Below are 17,362 nucleotides of genomic sequence, written 5' to 3'. Positions count from 1 at the left end.
AAAATTTGGAATGAAACTGTCGCGCGGCATGTTTTTCAGCCACATCTGTCTTAGGTCTGCATCACATGGGAATTTGTAAAACGGCTTTTCCCACTCTGGCTTTTGAAATACGACACACAGCAATAAACCACGGTGTAAATAATATGCCAGTACCGGTACCTACAATTTAAAAAAATTTACTTTAATTAGATGATTGTCAGCTTTCATTTTACGAGTAGGCCATACAGTGTATTAAATGAATACAAAATATTCTACAATATGGCCTGGTTATTTTGCTGGGTCTTAATTCAATTAAAGTAATAGTGATGTGAATTAATCACGACCTTAAGCAGGGATGCAACTGTAGATACAAATGAATATTATAACATTTTAAATTTACATATGTATAGATTACTACTAATACTACTAGGTCTTTCAGGATTGAGCTCACTATTTCTGGAATTATGATAAATTCTCGTACACACCACTCAGAAGATAACTAGCACAGCATTATTCACACCAAACTACATGCAATACATACGGTTACAGTATAAAATACCAACTAATTTCAACTTAAAACCGCTGTCTCAGCATTAAGCAATACGTTCCCTGGATCGTATACACACAGAGATGACATCATGCTAGTGCTCCTGCGCGAAATACAGTAACCATCACATGTTTGCTCGAAAGCATGGAAGAGTGGAGAGGCATGTAGTACATAGCAGAAGGTGATGGTCAGACGCAGGAGATTCTGTTGTCAGTGAGTAAGAGAAAACTAGGAAGAGGAGAGCTAGAAGAGGGTGGATTAGACCTTGGGTAGCTAAAAGGGATGATGGAAGAGGAATATTTACTATAGTCCAGAGTGAACTGAGGTTAGAGGACACTGAATCATAAAGAAATTTCTTAGGGAACTTTGAAAAATTGTTCCAACTTGTTAGACCGAAAATAGAAGAACAAGATACAAATAAGAGTCAAGCTATTAAAGATACAATGAGAAAGCAAGTAACACAGAGAATTTCTTGCCACTGGGATGACAACCTAGGTGTTAGGCCCCATTACACAAGTATAATAATCATCATCATCTTCTTCTTTCTTACCACTGTTGAATCATATACAAACCTGTCTGCTACAAGAATACCTTTTGGCACCTTGGCTCTTGAAATCCCTAAAACATATATACAATGCATAAAAGGAAGACTATTTGCAGGTAGGGCTGTATATTTCTTTATTAAAACATTACTACATAACAGGGGAATTGACTATTTCATGACAAATATTTTACTCTATACTTCCAGTAGAGCCTATGTAAGTAGGGTCTGTATTTTGTGTTCTGTTGCAAGTTTCAGGCTTTATTTTTTTATTTTTCTGAATTCACTGGCGATGTAATTTACAAATGCATCCTCTGCATCTGAACCAGAAGCTGACAGAGATACCAACACCAGACTAGCACTTGCCATCATTTGGTCCTTGGGTGAGGCTCTTTTTCTGGTTGATGTGCCTGAAGAATGGAAAATTCCTCATATTATAAAAATTATATTCTAGGTTAAATATTTTAACTCTCCATTTTACTTGGTATAGGATATTTTGTACCTTCTTTCTGTGGAGGCTGGCTCATCATAATGTTTGTACTAAAAGAAGGTATGTCTTTGTCAAACTCCTGCATACTCTCAGATTTTTTATTATGGACACTACAGTTTAGGCTTTAATTATAAATGAACTGCAAAATTAGTTATACCAATATTTTCTTCGTTTAATTCTGCATTAAGGTGTATAAGACAAGTTATTTCATTAATTATTTTTTTATTTGTGATTGTACTCAAGACTGTCTGTTTTTTGGCTTCTTCTGTACGAACAGCTCACTTAAAAATATATGCATAAAAAATATTAATAATAATAATGTTATTTGCTTTACGTCCCACTAACTACTTTTATGGTTCTCGAAGACGCTGAGGAGCAGGAATTTAGTACCGCAGGAATTCGTTTATGTGCCAGTAAATCTACCGACACAAAGCTGACATATTTGAGCACCTTCAAATACCAGTGCCTCAATCATCTGAGCCAATCAGCCTGGCGAAAAACAATTTGATGGTAATGTGATTTTTATATGTTACAGGCACATATATTGGTAGTGTAATATTCAAGTTACAATGTTTAAAAAAAAAAATTGCCATTTTTCTAAAGCAACTTTTCCCCTGACCAGGATGGATATACAACAGAAAGTAGGGCTTGTTTGGAAGAACTTTTATTTTATCTTATTACAAGTTGTTTTACGTCGCACCGACACAGATAGGTCTTATGGCGACGATGGGACAGAAAAGGGCTAGGAGTGGTAAGGAAGCGGCCATGGCCTTAATTAAGATACAGTCCCAGCATTTTCCTGGTGTGAAAACAGGAAACCATGGAAAACCATCTTCAGGGTTGCTGACAGTGGGGTTCGAACCCACTGTCTCCTGAACACTGGATGTACATAAGTGACTGCAGCTATCAAACTCAGTTTTTGAAGCACTTAGTTATGGATATCAGAAACTACAACCACTTTGACCGTACAGTGTAATACTGAATTTATGAAGAGTTTCGCTGGACTGTGTGATTAACAACAGGTGGGGTGGTGAAATCAAGTGCAATGTCGTCGAGTTCAGTAGTAGTCATGGCTCGCTTGAACATAGCTTTTGTTTATTTAGAACATTTGATTTTATTTCTTCGTATAAATTCCACTTCCTCATCCTTCCTCATTAGGGCTTTGGACTTTCAAGGGCAGGTTTAAAAATCGTTTGTTTCCTAAATTGAAAATGTCATATTGTACAATATTTACAAGAGTTATTTACAATATTTACATTGCTGCCCATTTGGTGGGCATCCGGTCGTAAAAACTTGTTACGAAGATTTGTCTAACTTCATATGTGACCCCATAGAGAAACGAGACAAGGGTTGGACATACATTTATATTATTTACATATCTTTATAATATTTAATTCTGCTAATATTCTTGGTCTGAAAAATCACTATATTCCAATGAATCGGAACTACTGTCATTCATGCTGATTATGCCTACCTTGAAATGAGGGACATTTTGAGACAGTCTATCTTTCTCCCAGTAGTGGTCTTCTATTTTCTTAGGGTGTTTATACATTGTTTCTGGAGTTTGGGAGTTACAGTATGTAAGGCTTCTTGGCATAAAGAATTGTTTCCATACTTCTACCATTTTCTAATGTGTTTATTTGTTTTTACTATTTTCCCTTTCACATAAGCCCAAATGAGCTTGATTTGATTAGGCTCGCAATGGGCCACTGGTAAACAAACAAGCTGTACATCTGGTCGAAGTTTAGTTACTTGTTCCAGCTTCTTTACCAGTGTTTGAAAATAATGCCTAGCAAGGACAATCAGCTCTGATTTAGTTAGTGTTTTATAATTGTCAACTCCACGTGGCAGTGAAGTATTCTTTGATGTTATCCAAGATATAACTACAAGATTCAGCCACGACATGTTCAGGTTTATAGTTAAAGGATTAATCATCGTATGATACGGAGCCTGGCCTATAACTAGAGCTGACATTTGAGGCAATAAACTCAGGGCTTCCGTGAACCATTCTTCATAAGGAGTCGAGTTCATTTCATTGTGGTAATCATCACTCCCTTTCTTGTCAATAAAACAAACTTCTGCACCATCAAGAAATCCTCCTTCACTTTCCATGTGTAAAATTATGATGCATTTTCCAGCTCCTGATGGTATTTTGAGCCCTCCACGCCATCCATAAATTAGCTGAATGTACCATTTGTATCGATTATAGTTGTGAAAGTCGTTTCAAAGCATTAACCATGTCTTCTCGCCAGCCATATTTTATCGTGTCATTTTGACTGCACCAGGTCTTGTATGTAAAGACACTCTTGTAGCCCTGTGCTTGTAATTCTCTTATTCTTCTAAGGAAGGTAAGTTGGGATGCAGCAACTGTCACAGGTTCCATTAGCACTGGTTTTCTGTTCAGTTTTTTTGAATTGGAATCCCTAAGCCTGTAACTATTTTCAAAAGAATAGAAACTCACATACCACGAAAATCTGCCGTATTTTCTAACAGTTAACTTTGGGGAACACCTTATTTATGTAAAAATAATGTATACTGCTTCATATTGTGACTGCAGTAAAATAATCAGTTGGATTTTCCTTTGCTTCAGTAACTGGCCTCACACACTGCTTGTTTCTTGACTTGTATGATATTTTTCCATCATTCTCCTTTGAAGCAGTTCCTACTCTCTCCACCGATGACAATGATGATCCAAGTCAAACTTCCATTTTCTAGTACACAGGGAACCTCTTGTTGCCTACTCCTCTCCTTCCCCGCCCACTCACTTCGAAAGAAACAAATAACACTCAGAACCATCGCACGTTTACTTTCTGACAAGGGTGGCTCTCTGGCCTATTGAAGTGATGTGGCCAACATGCAGAATACAGGCAGACTGAAAACAGCATGCAAAGTAAGGTCACCAGCATTCCATTTCACAAGTGCCTGGGGCAAGTGTTTGCGGCAATGCTGCACCTGGTTTCACCACCCTGACTGCTATTAATTGCACGGTCCAGGATAGATACAACCTCCCATCAATTTTGCTCTTCATAAATTTGGTATCACAATGTACGGTTGTAGTGGTTGTAGTCTCCGATATTCATGAATGAGAGCTTCAAAATGAGCCCAAGTTCCCTGCTGTATGTTCATTCTGGGCTGAGAAAAAGTCATTATAGAAAAGTGATTAGAACATTGTTTGGGTGGTTGAAAAAAAATTGTAACTTGAGTTTTACATGATCAATACGTGTGCTTATAACATATACAGATTTCATTACCATCAGACAAGTAACTTTTCATGCATACATTTTCAAGTGAGCGATTGCAAGAAAAGAAGCGATAAACCTGGATAATGTTCACTACAACCACAAATTAAAAATGATGATTGAACTTGGCTTATTTAGCCTAAAGCAGAATTTAACAAGGAAAATATTGGTATAACTCATTTTGCAATAGGCCTATTGGTTCATTTGTAATTAAAGCCTGAACTCGAGTGTCCATACTAAAACCTCAGACAATAGGCCAATCATCATCATCTAATGTTATGTCATTATCCACTGTCATCATGGAGCCTCCTTCAAAATCCTGCAAAGAATATATTTTCATTTCAGATTGCAGCCAGGAATGAAAAATGGAAGAAAAATTGCACAAGAATTTAAAGAAAACTGAAACTTTCCATATTGCATAGCAGCAATTAACAGGAAATATATTCAGTTTACAGCTCCACGATCCAGTGGGTCACATTACTACAAGGGAACAAAGAGCATTATTTTACTCGTAGTTGTTGATGCAAGCTATAAATTCATTTGTGTGGATATTGGAACAAATGGCCATGTGAGTGATGGGGGGTTGTGTTTCAGAAAAATTTATTTGCAGCAATGTGTGATGGAATATTGACATTACTCCTCCTTGTCAGCTACCTGTATGTGTCAATGAGGTTCCCTTTGTTTTTATAGCTGATGCATTTCTACTGTCTACAAACATAATGAAAGCCTTTCCCTACAGAGGACTGACAATAGAGCAAAAGTTTATCAATTATAGGTTGAGGAGGGCAACGTATGTTGTGGAAAATTTGTTTGGAATTGTGGCTAATGTATTCAGAATACTTTTAAGTAAAATAAACCTCTCTGTGGATAAAGTGGAAGCTACAGTACTATTCAAGCCAACTGTGCTTTACATAACTTTCTTGTGGAAGAAACAAAACAGTTTACGTGCCTCTCAATAGCACTGATGAAGAACACACAAATGAAGGAAGACTGCAGTATGGAACCTGGAGAAATGGTCAGTAAATGGAACTGAAAGAATAAGTGGAAACATAGCAGCTCAAGTACCTCTGAACAAGAGAAATCACTTTGAAGATTATTTCAGTGGAGCAGGACAAGGGAATTGGCAAGAACACTGTGTAAAGAGCTACTGGTTTTGAAGGCAGAACAAACATTTCTTTTTGATCTCACTATTTCTTGTTCTGTTTCTGTTTTGTTAATTAGTCTGATAATACTGTATATGTAAATAAAATAATGCATTAATTCACAATTGGAATGACCCTTATTACAAACAGTAAACCTAAACGATATGCAACACAGTACTGCATGTGTCTGAACTGAGTAACCATATTATTCCTACATGTCCATACAACAATTTTTACTTGAACACTTTGGCATCACTAGCAGAAGTAGAGACTAGTATGAATAAAGAGCACCAAAAATAGTTCACACTATCTGTTTTCTCACATGAAACTCTTACACCTGTTCCCTGTACTAAAATTTCTCATATTATTTTAGTGAACAATTTATACCATTACAACATTAGCACCATCAGGAATCAGCAACTTCATTACCTTAAATAAACAATTTTCAGAAAAAGTTTCTTACTTTCAGTTGGGTTATATAATGCTGCTTCATTGTTATAGGCCTATTTTATTATGATGATCTTTAGAATTAAAGTTATTTATTTCATTAAATAATTAATATAGTTTTTATACAGTGAACACATACCATGATTGTAGACTGAGTAGATAAAGCTTCACTGAGCTGTGACATATCTAGGTTGGATTAGCTACTTCTTGGCATGATGTGTTCAGCATGAGATATCAATCTGTTGAACCACATAAATGATGGTCCGCATACATCATCAGAGCTCATAACTCTTTTCAGTTTGAAAAATTTATTTCTGAAAACATAATGTTAAACCATTAAGACACATACAGTCTATTATTCTCGCTGCTTAAAGGACATATTTATGAAAAGCTAGACTAAAGTTGTGAAAGAACATAAACCATAAAAATAATTTAGCACAGGCCGACCAGCTGAGTATTATCTACAATAAAGGACCAATCATCCCTCACAAGAGTATGACATTCAGATTGTGAAATAATAGTAAAGTGAAGTAAAGTGAAGGGTGAATATTGCACTAACCTTTCGTTGTTGAATTGTGTTCACAAGCCACTGATCTTGGCCTTCACTTCTGTACAATCAGTGTTCGGCCGGATTTCACACAATGCCCACACAATTCTTGCGCACCTTTCCTATGACTTTTACTATGGTACAGTGGAGACCTAATTGCATATAAACACAAATATTTTCTACATTCTTCTATCAAAATTTCAACTGTTTCTTTTGTCCAGCCAGTGATGTTTGCCACAAGATTGCAGTCTTTCACCTTATACACTGGTTTGATTGGGTATGAAATAATTTCATGAAAATAGGGCTTGCTCTATTTCACAAAACACATTATCAAACCAGGTATACCATAAAATTTTTGACCATAAGCACTCCTAATTTTATGAGTTGTTCAATAAATTTGGCAAAAAGTTTCAGCGTGAACAATGGGCTGTTTCCTGTCAACCATTAGCCCCACATATAAGGCTTGGGACAAGCAAAGAGGGTCTGTTGGCCATAAGCCCTAAGGTTATGGCCAAGATCTATCAGCGAGCAGAACTTGGGTGACAGCAGCGGATTCTACGTTCTATAATGGTGAAAAAATTAATTAATCATGTATGATATTTACTTGTGTTTTCTACCCCACAGGGTGGTAACAGAATCTGGGAGGAATGATGCCATTTCACATTATAAGCCAGCCAATGTCTGTGCCTGTAGGAGCTTATTGGATGATGGCATGTGCAATATTTCATTAGGTAACAATGGGCGCTGGGGCAGGCTAGGTGGGTCCCTTGCTATCACAATGAACACCTCTCTCCTCTAAAAACAACTCCAGATTACATTTCCATAATTTATACTTCCTCATAAAGTTATTAAGGGTGATCAGCATATAAAAGTTATAATCTTAACCTTTTCCAGTCCAACGTCGAGGTGATCTCAAAATCATGGTTTATCGTAACTGGTTCATATCGAGGTGGTGGTGATTATTGTTTTAAGAGGAAGTACAACTAGGCAGCTATCCTCTATATAACAGTAATCAGAGAGAGAAAAAACCAAAACAGGATCTGACACTTCGAAAAATGAAGATATCGCCAAAGAGAGCCAAGGGCCACAAAGGGCGTGAAAATGAAAGACTCCCTAGGCTTCGAGTGCTCAAATACCGCCGGGTTCGGAAAAGAACAAGAGTTGACCAAGAGAGGTCGGATAGGATAGATGAAAGTAAAGAGCCTGCCACAAGTAAGCGTAAGAAATGCCAGGATTCAGCTGAGGGGCCCGTGGTCGTCAACCCACACTCTCAAGTTAAGAGGCCTTGGAGCCCTTTCAGTCGCCTCTTACAAAAGGCAGGGGGTACCGGGAGTGTTATTCTACCGCTCCCACCCACAGGGGAATCCAACGTCGAGGTCACCCCGACATAATGTTTCGTGCTACTTGAGAAGTTATTATTGACGTTCATTGACCTTACTGAGGTCGACCGATATCCCTGGAGTTTCAAGATTCGTGCACAAAGGAAACCGTTCTGTTATCTCCATGGAAATAATACGAGATATATATAGCTGTGCATCGTCACGGTTTCCCGCAGTTTGCCAGTTGTGTTTACATTTGTTAGTGTTGCATACATGTTACTAGGCGTCTTTATTTGTGAATATGAAATGTCTCATGTGAATTTCAGTGATAAAAAAAGTAAATACAAATGACGAAGAAATATATATGCACGTTTAATTATACAGCAGTGACGATGATGATTATTTGAATTAGATGAGTCTAAGAGACAAGCTGCCAACACAAGATAGTGATATCCAGGTTGAATGGGGACCCTCCGCCACTGCATATGACTTGCTAGAGGGGTTAAACTTTTGTGTAAAGCTGTAAATAACTCACCAGACTCACAAAAGTTTGTAGAATATAATAATTATATTTGGATGATGATGTTTGTTGTTTAAAAGGACTTAACAGCTAGGTCATCGGCCCCTAATGGTACGGGGTGAACAAAATTAAAATTATTGTATCCACTGACTAGAATCTAAAGCGAATGATGATGAAAAAATGATCATGAAACAAAACAATCAGTGGACTCAATGCACAAAAGTATACGGGTAGAACTAGGCTCATGTTGACCAAAAGTGCAAAAATGAGCCCTTGTTAATTGGTGACCTATTTCAGAGAGAACCATGAACTCTGTCCCACGAGCATTCAATCTTTTCATAAGTTATGAATTTCATTATGGTCCGTATTGACAACTGATCACTGAATAGGTGGACCCTTCTCTACCCTTTAATAGACATTCAATCTTCTCTCATCCTCACCTCAAACCTATGATCAAAAAGCCCCAATGTCACATTCAGGCACCTACTACACCTAACAAAATAATCTCAACATGAATCACACCAATTACATTTTAAAACGAGCATTCAATCTTCTCATAAGTTATGAATTTCCATCGCTTCTTCTTCTTCCTCTAGGGTAGACTAAACTTGGGATGTATCTCCACTATTAAGGGTGAGAAACATGCAAACAACTAAAGAGGATTACACAATTAAAAACACAGGGACACAGGGTACAAATCTTCACGCCAGAGTGATCCGTCTCGGCGATTTTACTACTGTGACAAATTGGACCGGATCAACATATAAAGGATAATACAAATACGAGGGATATAAGGAGCTAGATGATGAAGGGGATATCTTTAACCATGGGAGCTGGTGAAACAAGTTACCAATATAACGGTAATGGCAGAGTAAAAGCAAAATATTGAGCAAAATCAATTTGTAAAGTGTCCATTAAAACCGTTTCAGAAATTCAACTACGTAATCTGAAAATATAGCACAAAACTGTACAGAGCTTGCTTAATAGAGATCGAAAGATAAACATCCTGGGCTAAATTACCCTATGTTTATATATGTAGCTACCTAGGGGTGATATATTGGTAGCACTAACTTAAGTATAGACCTATTATGAAACTATGTTACTTATCAAATTAAAATAAGTGACAATAATCTAAATTAGTAAGAGTAAGTTGCCTATATGGGGAGGCTATTGCGACTATACCACTGAAGGACCTTTATCGCATAATGGGAAAAGGCTAGGTCGTTTGGTCCTAGAATTTGTAATAATTGTAATACAGTATTATTAATTTCTGCTTGAAGATGAGTCTTTTGTTGCAAAAATGAGGGTGATGGCTCATTGACCTTTGTGGGGACAGATATAGAGGGGGGATAGTCCTCCCGAGGTGGTATGGGACACTCTGTTAGTAGACGAATCTAGGTTACTATTATTGGATGGCTGAAGTTTATTATTGCAAATTATGTTTAAATATCCCTCCCTATCATACCCTTGCACAGGCACCAGCCGAAGTTCCCGTACAATTACTGAAGTGAATTTTCTTTTCCTAGGGGTTTCTATGAAGACTGTGGAACCTGGACAGATAGTGGTGGGAAGTGTTGAGGGTGTAGCTGAGGGCTATAAGGTGCCGGGTGCAATTTCTCCTGAGCCTCTTTAAAAGTAATGTTATCTGTGCACATGACTTTTTTTTTTTTTTTAATACTTGATATTCATGCACAGCACATTCACTGGACCCCACTTTATGGTTACCTTGACAATGTAGGCAGAGAAGTATATCTTGTTGGCAATCTTTAGTGGGATGTGGCGAGGCACATCGTCCACATCGAGGGTTTTTTGCTCGACAATGAACAGCCAAAAGCCCATAACGCTGACAATTCTGACATATTAAGGGGTTGAAAATAAAAGGTTGGACATCTAAGATAACACTGACAAGGGTGACCTGATGTGGTAATTTTTGCGCACGGAAGGTGACCTATACGGAACCTGTTGGCAAGTATTTAATGCCATTTTCCGTTACAACTCGCCGATTTAGTCTTTGCACTCTTTTCACTAGGAAAATCGACTGCATGTGCTCGTGTATACCCCTATATTGTCAAGGATTTATCAACTTCTTTTACCAGACCGACTCTCAAAACATTCGAGGAAGGAATAGGCCTATAGGCTTTGAGTTGCTTATCACGTAATATGGGGTGATTTACAAAATCATTTGCCTGTTTAGCATTTTGAATAAAAAACCTGGACTCTATTTTGCCCTTTTCTTACAATTGTTTTAATACCTGGAATTTTAGTATCATAAAAGAGCTTTCCTAATCCCATGGGATATGTACCGGCAACTTTTTTTTTTTTCCCCTGGATTCTACAAGTATGAAATAAGGACCAAAGTGCGAGCGGGAATATGTTTTCTGTTCTACTTCAGGTGGATTATTCTCCAGATACATATCGTTAGATTGATTAGTACTACCTAAAGTATTAGTAGGAGGTAAGTCAGGGGGATTTGCCATCAAAAGAAGAAATAACAGAAAACTTCTAAAGGAAAAGCGAGCTGAATACTTGGAAGCAGAAGCCAAGAAGCTTGTAGTCGAAGCAGAAACAGACCCATTTCGAGCCCCCAAGAAAAGGCAAGAGTGTAGAGCGAGGGAAATACCAATGCAAACATGGGAAAAACACTTCTCAGTGCTTCTAAACAGGGACAGCAGAGCAAAAGATGACACCGCAAACCACTCTATCGATCCAGAACACGAAATTAGATTAACCACGGGGGAAGTACAAATGGTAATCAGCAAAGGAAAAAAGGGGAAGACAGCAGGACCGGACGACATATATACAGAACACTTAAAAAGTACTCAAGACCACTTACTACAGCTTTGGACAGAACTATTCAACAAATGTCTAAATTTAGGCAAAATACCGGAAGTTTGGAGAACGGCAACGCTGAAGATATTGTATAAAGGGAAAGGAGAAACTGACAACCCCGATTCATATAGAGGTATAGCTCTAGAAAGCAATATATACAAAGCATTTGCAACTATTGTAGCGAACCGCCTGAACAACGAAATAGACCCATTCATTCCAGAATGCCAACTAGGCTTCCGCAAAGGGAAAAGCACGTTACAAGCCGCAGCATGCCTGAAAGAAAAAACTGAAGAGGCACTGAGGCACCCAAAAGGGAAGTACTACGTCGTCTTTGTTGACTATAAGAAGGCTTTTGATCTTATCGACAGAGATATCCTGATAGAAAAATTGAAACAAATGATTGGTGACAACACGCTCGTGACAATCGTTGAGACCATACTAGACTACAACCTAATCCAAATTGAAGATGGAACATCCTCATCCGGGAACAAATGGGGTACCCCAAGGAGACCCCCTAAGTCCGCTACTATTCAACGTAGCAACAGCAGATATCACACAAATAATGACGGACTCCCCTGAGACTACTCTAATAATGTACACTGATGACATGGCTCTGGGATCGAGCTCAAAGGCAGAACTACAGTCGACAGTGATGAAGTTAGAAGCTTGGGCTTCAGATAACAAATTTGAAATTAACCAGGAAAAGACAGTACAGATGGTGTTCAAAAAAGGTGGCAAGGCGGCCAAGGACGACGCTATATCATTAAATAATTAAATAATAAGCCACTAGAAATAGTCAAGAAATTCAAATACGTGGGCATCACGTTCCAAACGAGCATGACATCCTTCAATAACCACGTCATAGACAGAACGACAGCAGCAATCAGAGCCATCCACAATATCAAGAATATATCTATGCTATCCCTTAACACAGCGATGACTTTATTCAAGACCTCAATAACCCCAACTGTGTCATACAGAATCGAAATAATATGGGACAACCTGACAATCGGTGACTTGGAGAGGATAGAAAGGGTCAAAGCAAGGTTCCTGAAGAAGGCCCTATACTCCGTACGGCTCTACTTCTAAATTGACGTTTTAGCAGATTTTGGCTCTGTCTGGTGGTTATGCGCTGAAGCATAGACATCCAACCAATCCCAAGCTGCCATTCATATCGATTTATATCGGCAGAGCACGATCTCGAAACCTAGTTGCCAACTCTAATATTTACATTCGCCACGTGGTTAACCTATCTCGCTCAGAATGTATGGTATTCGGTACGGTTCGCGATCTTTTGCATTTTCCTTCAATATTTGGTGTGTTTTTCATATTGTTGGAGGGTTCCAGTGACTCTGAAATCAGTAGAGTGTTCCCTTTGTAGGCCATAACATCTTTCTGTGCTAGCCATTAGCCGTTAGTGATGTGTTATTTCCTCATTCTCTTTTATTGTTAATAATATATTCTCTTTTAGTGCCAGATATTGTTAGAAAGTGTAGTTCTTGTGAATTTGTCTTCAATCCATAGGCCTATTCATATTTTTTTCTGAGTACTGTATTACAATTTATAAAAGGGCTGTTTACCGCGGTCATATTGCATCAGCTGTTCTCGCAGGCGTAGCGCTCTGGCAACAGAGGGAAGGCGATGCTCATTTGTTTTGCGAAACTTCAATTTAGAAGTAAGGCCGTGCGGAGTATAGGAGTAGGTAAACTGGCACCCTCCAGACTTGTTTATGTACTGGCACGGGAAACCTACTTCATTGAGGATCTACGACTCAATCTACCACTGCCATCTACTGGCCCATTCCAAGAGCTTCAGAAAAAACTTCTTAAGAAACGCGCGGAAATAGACCCCGAATTCAATGGAAATGACGCCATGATCGATCGAAACTGGACCAAACAATTTCAAGAGCAAAGACATGTCATAACAAGATATGCAATACATGGCTTCCACTATAAAATATGCGCAAAGACAAAATTCCACAACCCAACAGATAACTGTGTTTGTACACTGTGTAAGGAAAAGTGCGACCGCTACCATTTGCTAAAGTGCAAAAACAGAATAAAGACTTTAACAGAATAGAGCAAAATGTAAATTGGCACAACAAACTTAATACTCTTTCGAGTGCTCCTTATAAATATAATAACTGAAGTTAGAATGGGTTTCTACAACTGGGCGTTTCACAACAAGATTAGGTGGTCGATTGGTTCCACTAACTCCACTGTCGGAATTCATCCTCGATGGAAAATCACAGAAGGACTCTGTTGCACGAGTCAATCACTGAGAAAAATTAGACATACTCACACTGCAAGACCCGTACTCTTCCAGAACACTCGAGAGACTGAGATATACAGTGAATACCTACTGTGACAGGTTCCATGCCATTAAGTGCTCAAAGAGAAGAATCTCAATTAGCCAACTTTGTAAACCTTAGCTATATTTGTATGCACAACTATGCAAGTTCCTTGTATTAATTGATGTGAAATGAATTTCCTTTCGGTTCGTATTGATGATTGGTCACTATCATCTTCCCATTTTTGTTGATAGTGATAAGAGGAATAGAACTAAACAAGGCCACAGAACTCGTTACAAATAGAGGATTGTGGCGGCGGTTAATAAATTCACAGAGACTTGTAGACTGAATGCTGAAAGGTTTAACAGTCTATAATGAAGATGTATGTATATTGTTATTTATTTCACAAATATGAAGAGATGGTTTTATTTCAAAAAATTGTTCTGCATTTAATTTCGTTTCACATTACATTAGTAGATTTGCAACGTGTTGGAATATTTCTTTAACCCCATACCTTTTCAGTTACCACTTGGAAGCCAAGGAGTACATGGAATGAATGATAACTGATGACTGACAGAAATTTTTGTTACTGTAAGATTAGGCACAGACACACAAAAAACTATCTTAAAATTATATATAGGCCTATTCAATATTTCCATATAAATGTCTTGGAATTAATTATCCAGTCTAAACGTTAAACTTGCTTTTCTGAAAAGTAACTTTTTGTCACTTGAACCCTTTGACCTCCAATCAGATCTGAGCAAGACATTACCATTATTTCCGCAAGCAAAGGCGACTAAATGCCACACAATACGTGCACGTAGTCTGTTATAAAATGATGTGTTTTTGGTTCTTAAAATTTGAAGAGCACTATTGCAAATTTTTCCAGATAAAAAGGGCAGGACTCAAAACGACTAAATTCGTGCTCTAAGGGAGACAAGTATTAACCACAGTCATGACTTATCTTACCAGGTTAGAACTTGACTTTGTTGAACCACCTGATGTATTCAGAGCAGCAGATGATGGATTATTATTTGTACCGGGTTGAGGATGAGGTGGTGTTGGTCCTAGGGGCACCATTGTTGTCGCTTCCTAACCTTTCGCAATGTCAAAAAATTGCTCATAAGCCCAAATCACGTACACACAAGACTTTTAAAAATAGCACAGGTTATACTGTCAGTCATAAAACACAATGTTGTATGAATATGAACATCAAATAAACTCGGCTAAATTGTATTTTACGTGGTGTCGCTTTCAACGGGGTTATGGTAAATAAACTTTTTTGAATCAGTGTTCATGTCACAGGAGAAACCAATAATTAAATTACACAGTAAGTTCCTATAAAACTTCTCACAACAAGGGAAATATTTTGAGGTGATCGTTTAGTACGAACCGAAGAGTCCATTCATGAACACACTTCTTCAAAACGTAAACATTCCCCATTCCCACCACCTCTACGTCCCGCTACTTGCAGAATCTTCCCAGCATGCATCAAAATTATCACGTGACTAGTGTATCTTGTTGTGGCCGCGGCCAAGGGACGCTGTCATGAAACCAGGGGTAAAATCCTGAAAATTTACCACTATTTGTGTCGAGTGTGGGTTAAAGAGAACCACATTATGCCATGAAATGTGGACAGTTCCATAAAAGCGTATTATAATTGCTAAATCATTGTGAAATATGATGAAATTGAAAAGCCCAAGGGTCATGTGACTTCAATACACCAATCAGAGACTGTGAAATTTCAAAGGATTTTTCACCACTCAAACACCCGTTGGAGTAGCTGCGTAGCCATTGCTCTTAGTGAGAGAGGACGATCGTTAAATTTTAGATCCGAAATCATCATGGGTATCGAAAATCATCCAGTTCTGCAAGCCCACCAGCAATCGTCTTCAGACTCCAGTGCAGGGTATTGAAATAGTATTTGCCATATTGAAACATTGAATGTGAAGTTCTATGTTTTTTTTCGTGTGCGGGTTCCCCTATCCCAGGGAAGACGGCCATAATAACATCAAGGGAAAGCTTCTGCAGAGGCGTAGTGTAGTGTTTTACAAAAATTGCTAATCATTTACATCTTCAGACCTCAGGTAGGTGCTTCTCCGTGTCTTCCGATGTCACAGGAGTAATTAGAGTAATGGTAATGTTGCATGCGAATAGGTGTATCACTATTCATTCATTGAGTCAATTGTAGGCCTCACGGCTTTCTTCCCTGAGTGGGGAACCCGCCATGTTGAAGAGCTTTGAAGGAAAACCTCGAGAAACGAGTTAGGAATATGTAGAAATATATGTAATAAATTCGAGTCTGAACGACGTATGCGTACTATGTATGTGCTGTCATTTGGGCTTTTCGGCGGGATCCGGCGTAATGCAATGAAAGGTTAACCCCCTTAGTTCCGCTGGTTTCATTGCAGCAAAATATTCGCTTCAAGTTGTATTTATAACGATGTTTCCTTAATTGTTTGATACTTCTGTATGCATGTTTTATTTCATTAAAGGACATTGGTATTTAGATGCTCTTATACATTCACTGAATGGAAATAAAGTGGATATTTTGGAAACTTGTAGTCCTTCTTTTAATACAGGCCCCTGGAATGACGAAGTCCATAATTGGAGAAAAGATCGAAGGGTGGTTGTGTGAATGTTGTGTATTTGCGAATTTGTATCCTTGGTGTTGGATATTTGACTACTCGGTTACACATTTATGTTTTAGAGGTTATGTATTGATGAATTTCAAATCGATCTGTGTATTAAATAGGTTACATTTTGACACACTTTATGGGGGATTTAAGGAATACTCGCCAGTGGTGTATAGTGCAATTGTTCTGTGGCGTTTCGTACAGCCCGACTTATTTTGGCTCGTTTCCGTATTATTTCATAAGAGTATGGTTAGCGATTTTGCTGCTGCCTTTACCGTTTTGGCGACTTCCCTATCTGTTGTAGTTCATGTTCAGAATGCTTATGTCTGTAGTCTCTTCAGTTGACTTCGTATTTCTTGTTCATCGGTTTTCAGGGCTTATAAATAATTTATTTAGTCGTACTATTTGTTTTTTGATAAAATTTTAGGTAGTATTTTAATTTCTTTTATGCTGACAGACATACAGGGTAAACTTAGTGTAATGTTGGGCTAATATTTCTTTATGTAGAAGTTACCCTAGTCCGTAAGAATACCGATTGAAGTGTATTGGGTAATATGGGGCATTTTCTCAATGTTTTTAAGTTACTCAAGTTGGCATTTCGTTGTTTTGAACCCTTATCTACAATAAGTTTGCCTTTTGACAATCAATAGAACATTGGTTTTTCTTTGAATTTTATTCCAAGAAATTAGAACAGTTATTTTAATATTTCTACAGAGTACGTTACCCAATACGATTGAAATATTACAATGGCGATGAAAAAGTACATCCATGTAGAATTCATTTCATGCATGAGTCGTCCAGTTGCAAAACCCATTATGTGCAGACAAACACATTTT

At 38.0% G+C, this 17,362-nt stretch overlaps 2 protein-coding genes across 5 annotated transcripts in view; one reads left to right on the top strand and one right to left on the bottom strand.

The window, feature by feature from the left end:
• The window catches only part of LOC136866259 (protein will die slowly), a 184,000-nt gene extending 168,646 nt beyond the window's left edge, over positions 1-15,354 (bottom strand). Inside the window, exon 1 of one of the 2 annotated variants that reach the window (XM_067143062.2) lies at positions 14,860-15,354. In XM_067143062.2, the coding sequence (XP_066999163.1) occupies positions 14,860-14,970 (111 nt within the window). In that variant the 5' untranslated portion in view covers positions 14,971-15,354. The remainder of the gene's footprint in view (positions 1-14,859) is intronic. The other variant, XM_067143063.2, reaches the window with a different exon arrangement.
• A 57-nt stretch (positions 15,355-15,411) lies between these two features.
• The window catches only part of LOC136866258 (bromodomain-containing protein 2), a 709,923-nt gene continuing 707,972 nt past the window's right edge, over positions 15,412-17,362 (top strand). For 2 of the 3 annotated variants that reach the window (XM_067143061.2, XM_067143058.2), the window contains exon 1: positions 15,412-15,799. The gene's annotated coding sequence lies outside the window, so the exon portion shown is untranslated. Of the gene's footprint in view, positions 15,978-17,362 lie in introns of all 3 variants that reach the window. The other variant, XM_067143060.2, reaches the window with a different exon arrangement.

The sequence above is a fragment of the Anabrus simplex genome, chromosome 3 (assembly GCF_040414725.1).
Source record: "Anabrus simplex isolate iqAnaSimp1 chromosome 3, ASM4041472v1, whole genome shotgun sequence".
NCBI lineage: Eukaryota > Metazoa > Arthropoda > Insecta > Orthoptera > Tettigoniidae > Anabrus > Anabrus simplex.
Note: the sequence above shows the minus strand (reverse complement) of the source record. Positions and strands in the feature narration are given on the sequence as shown.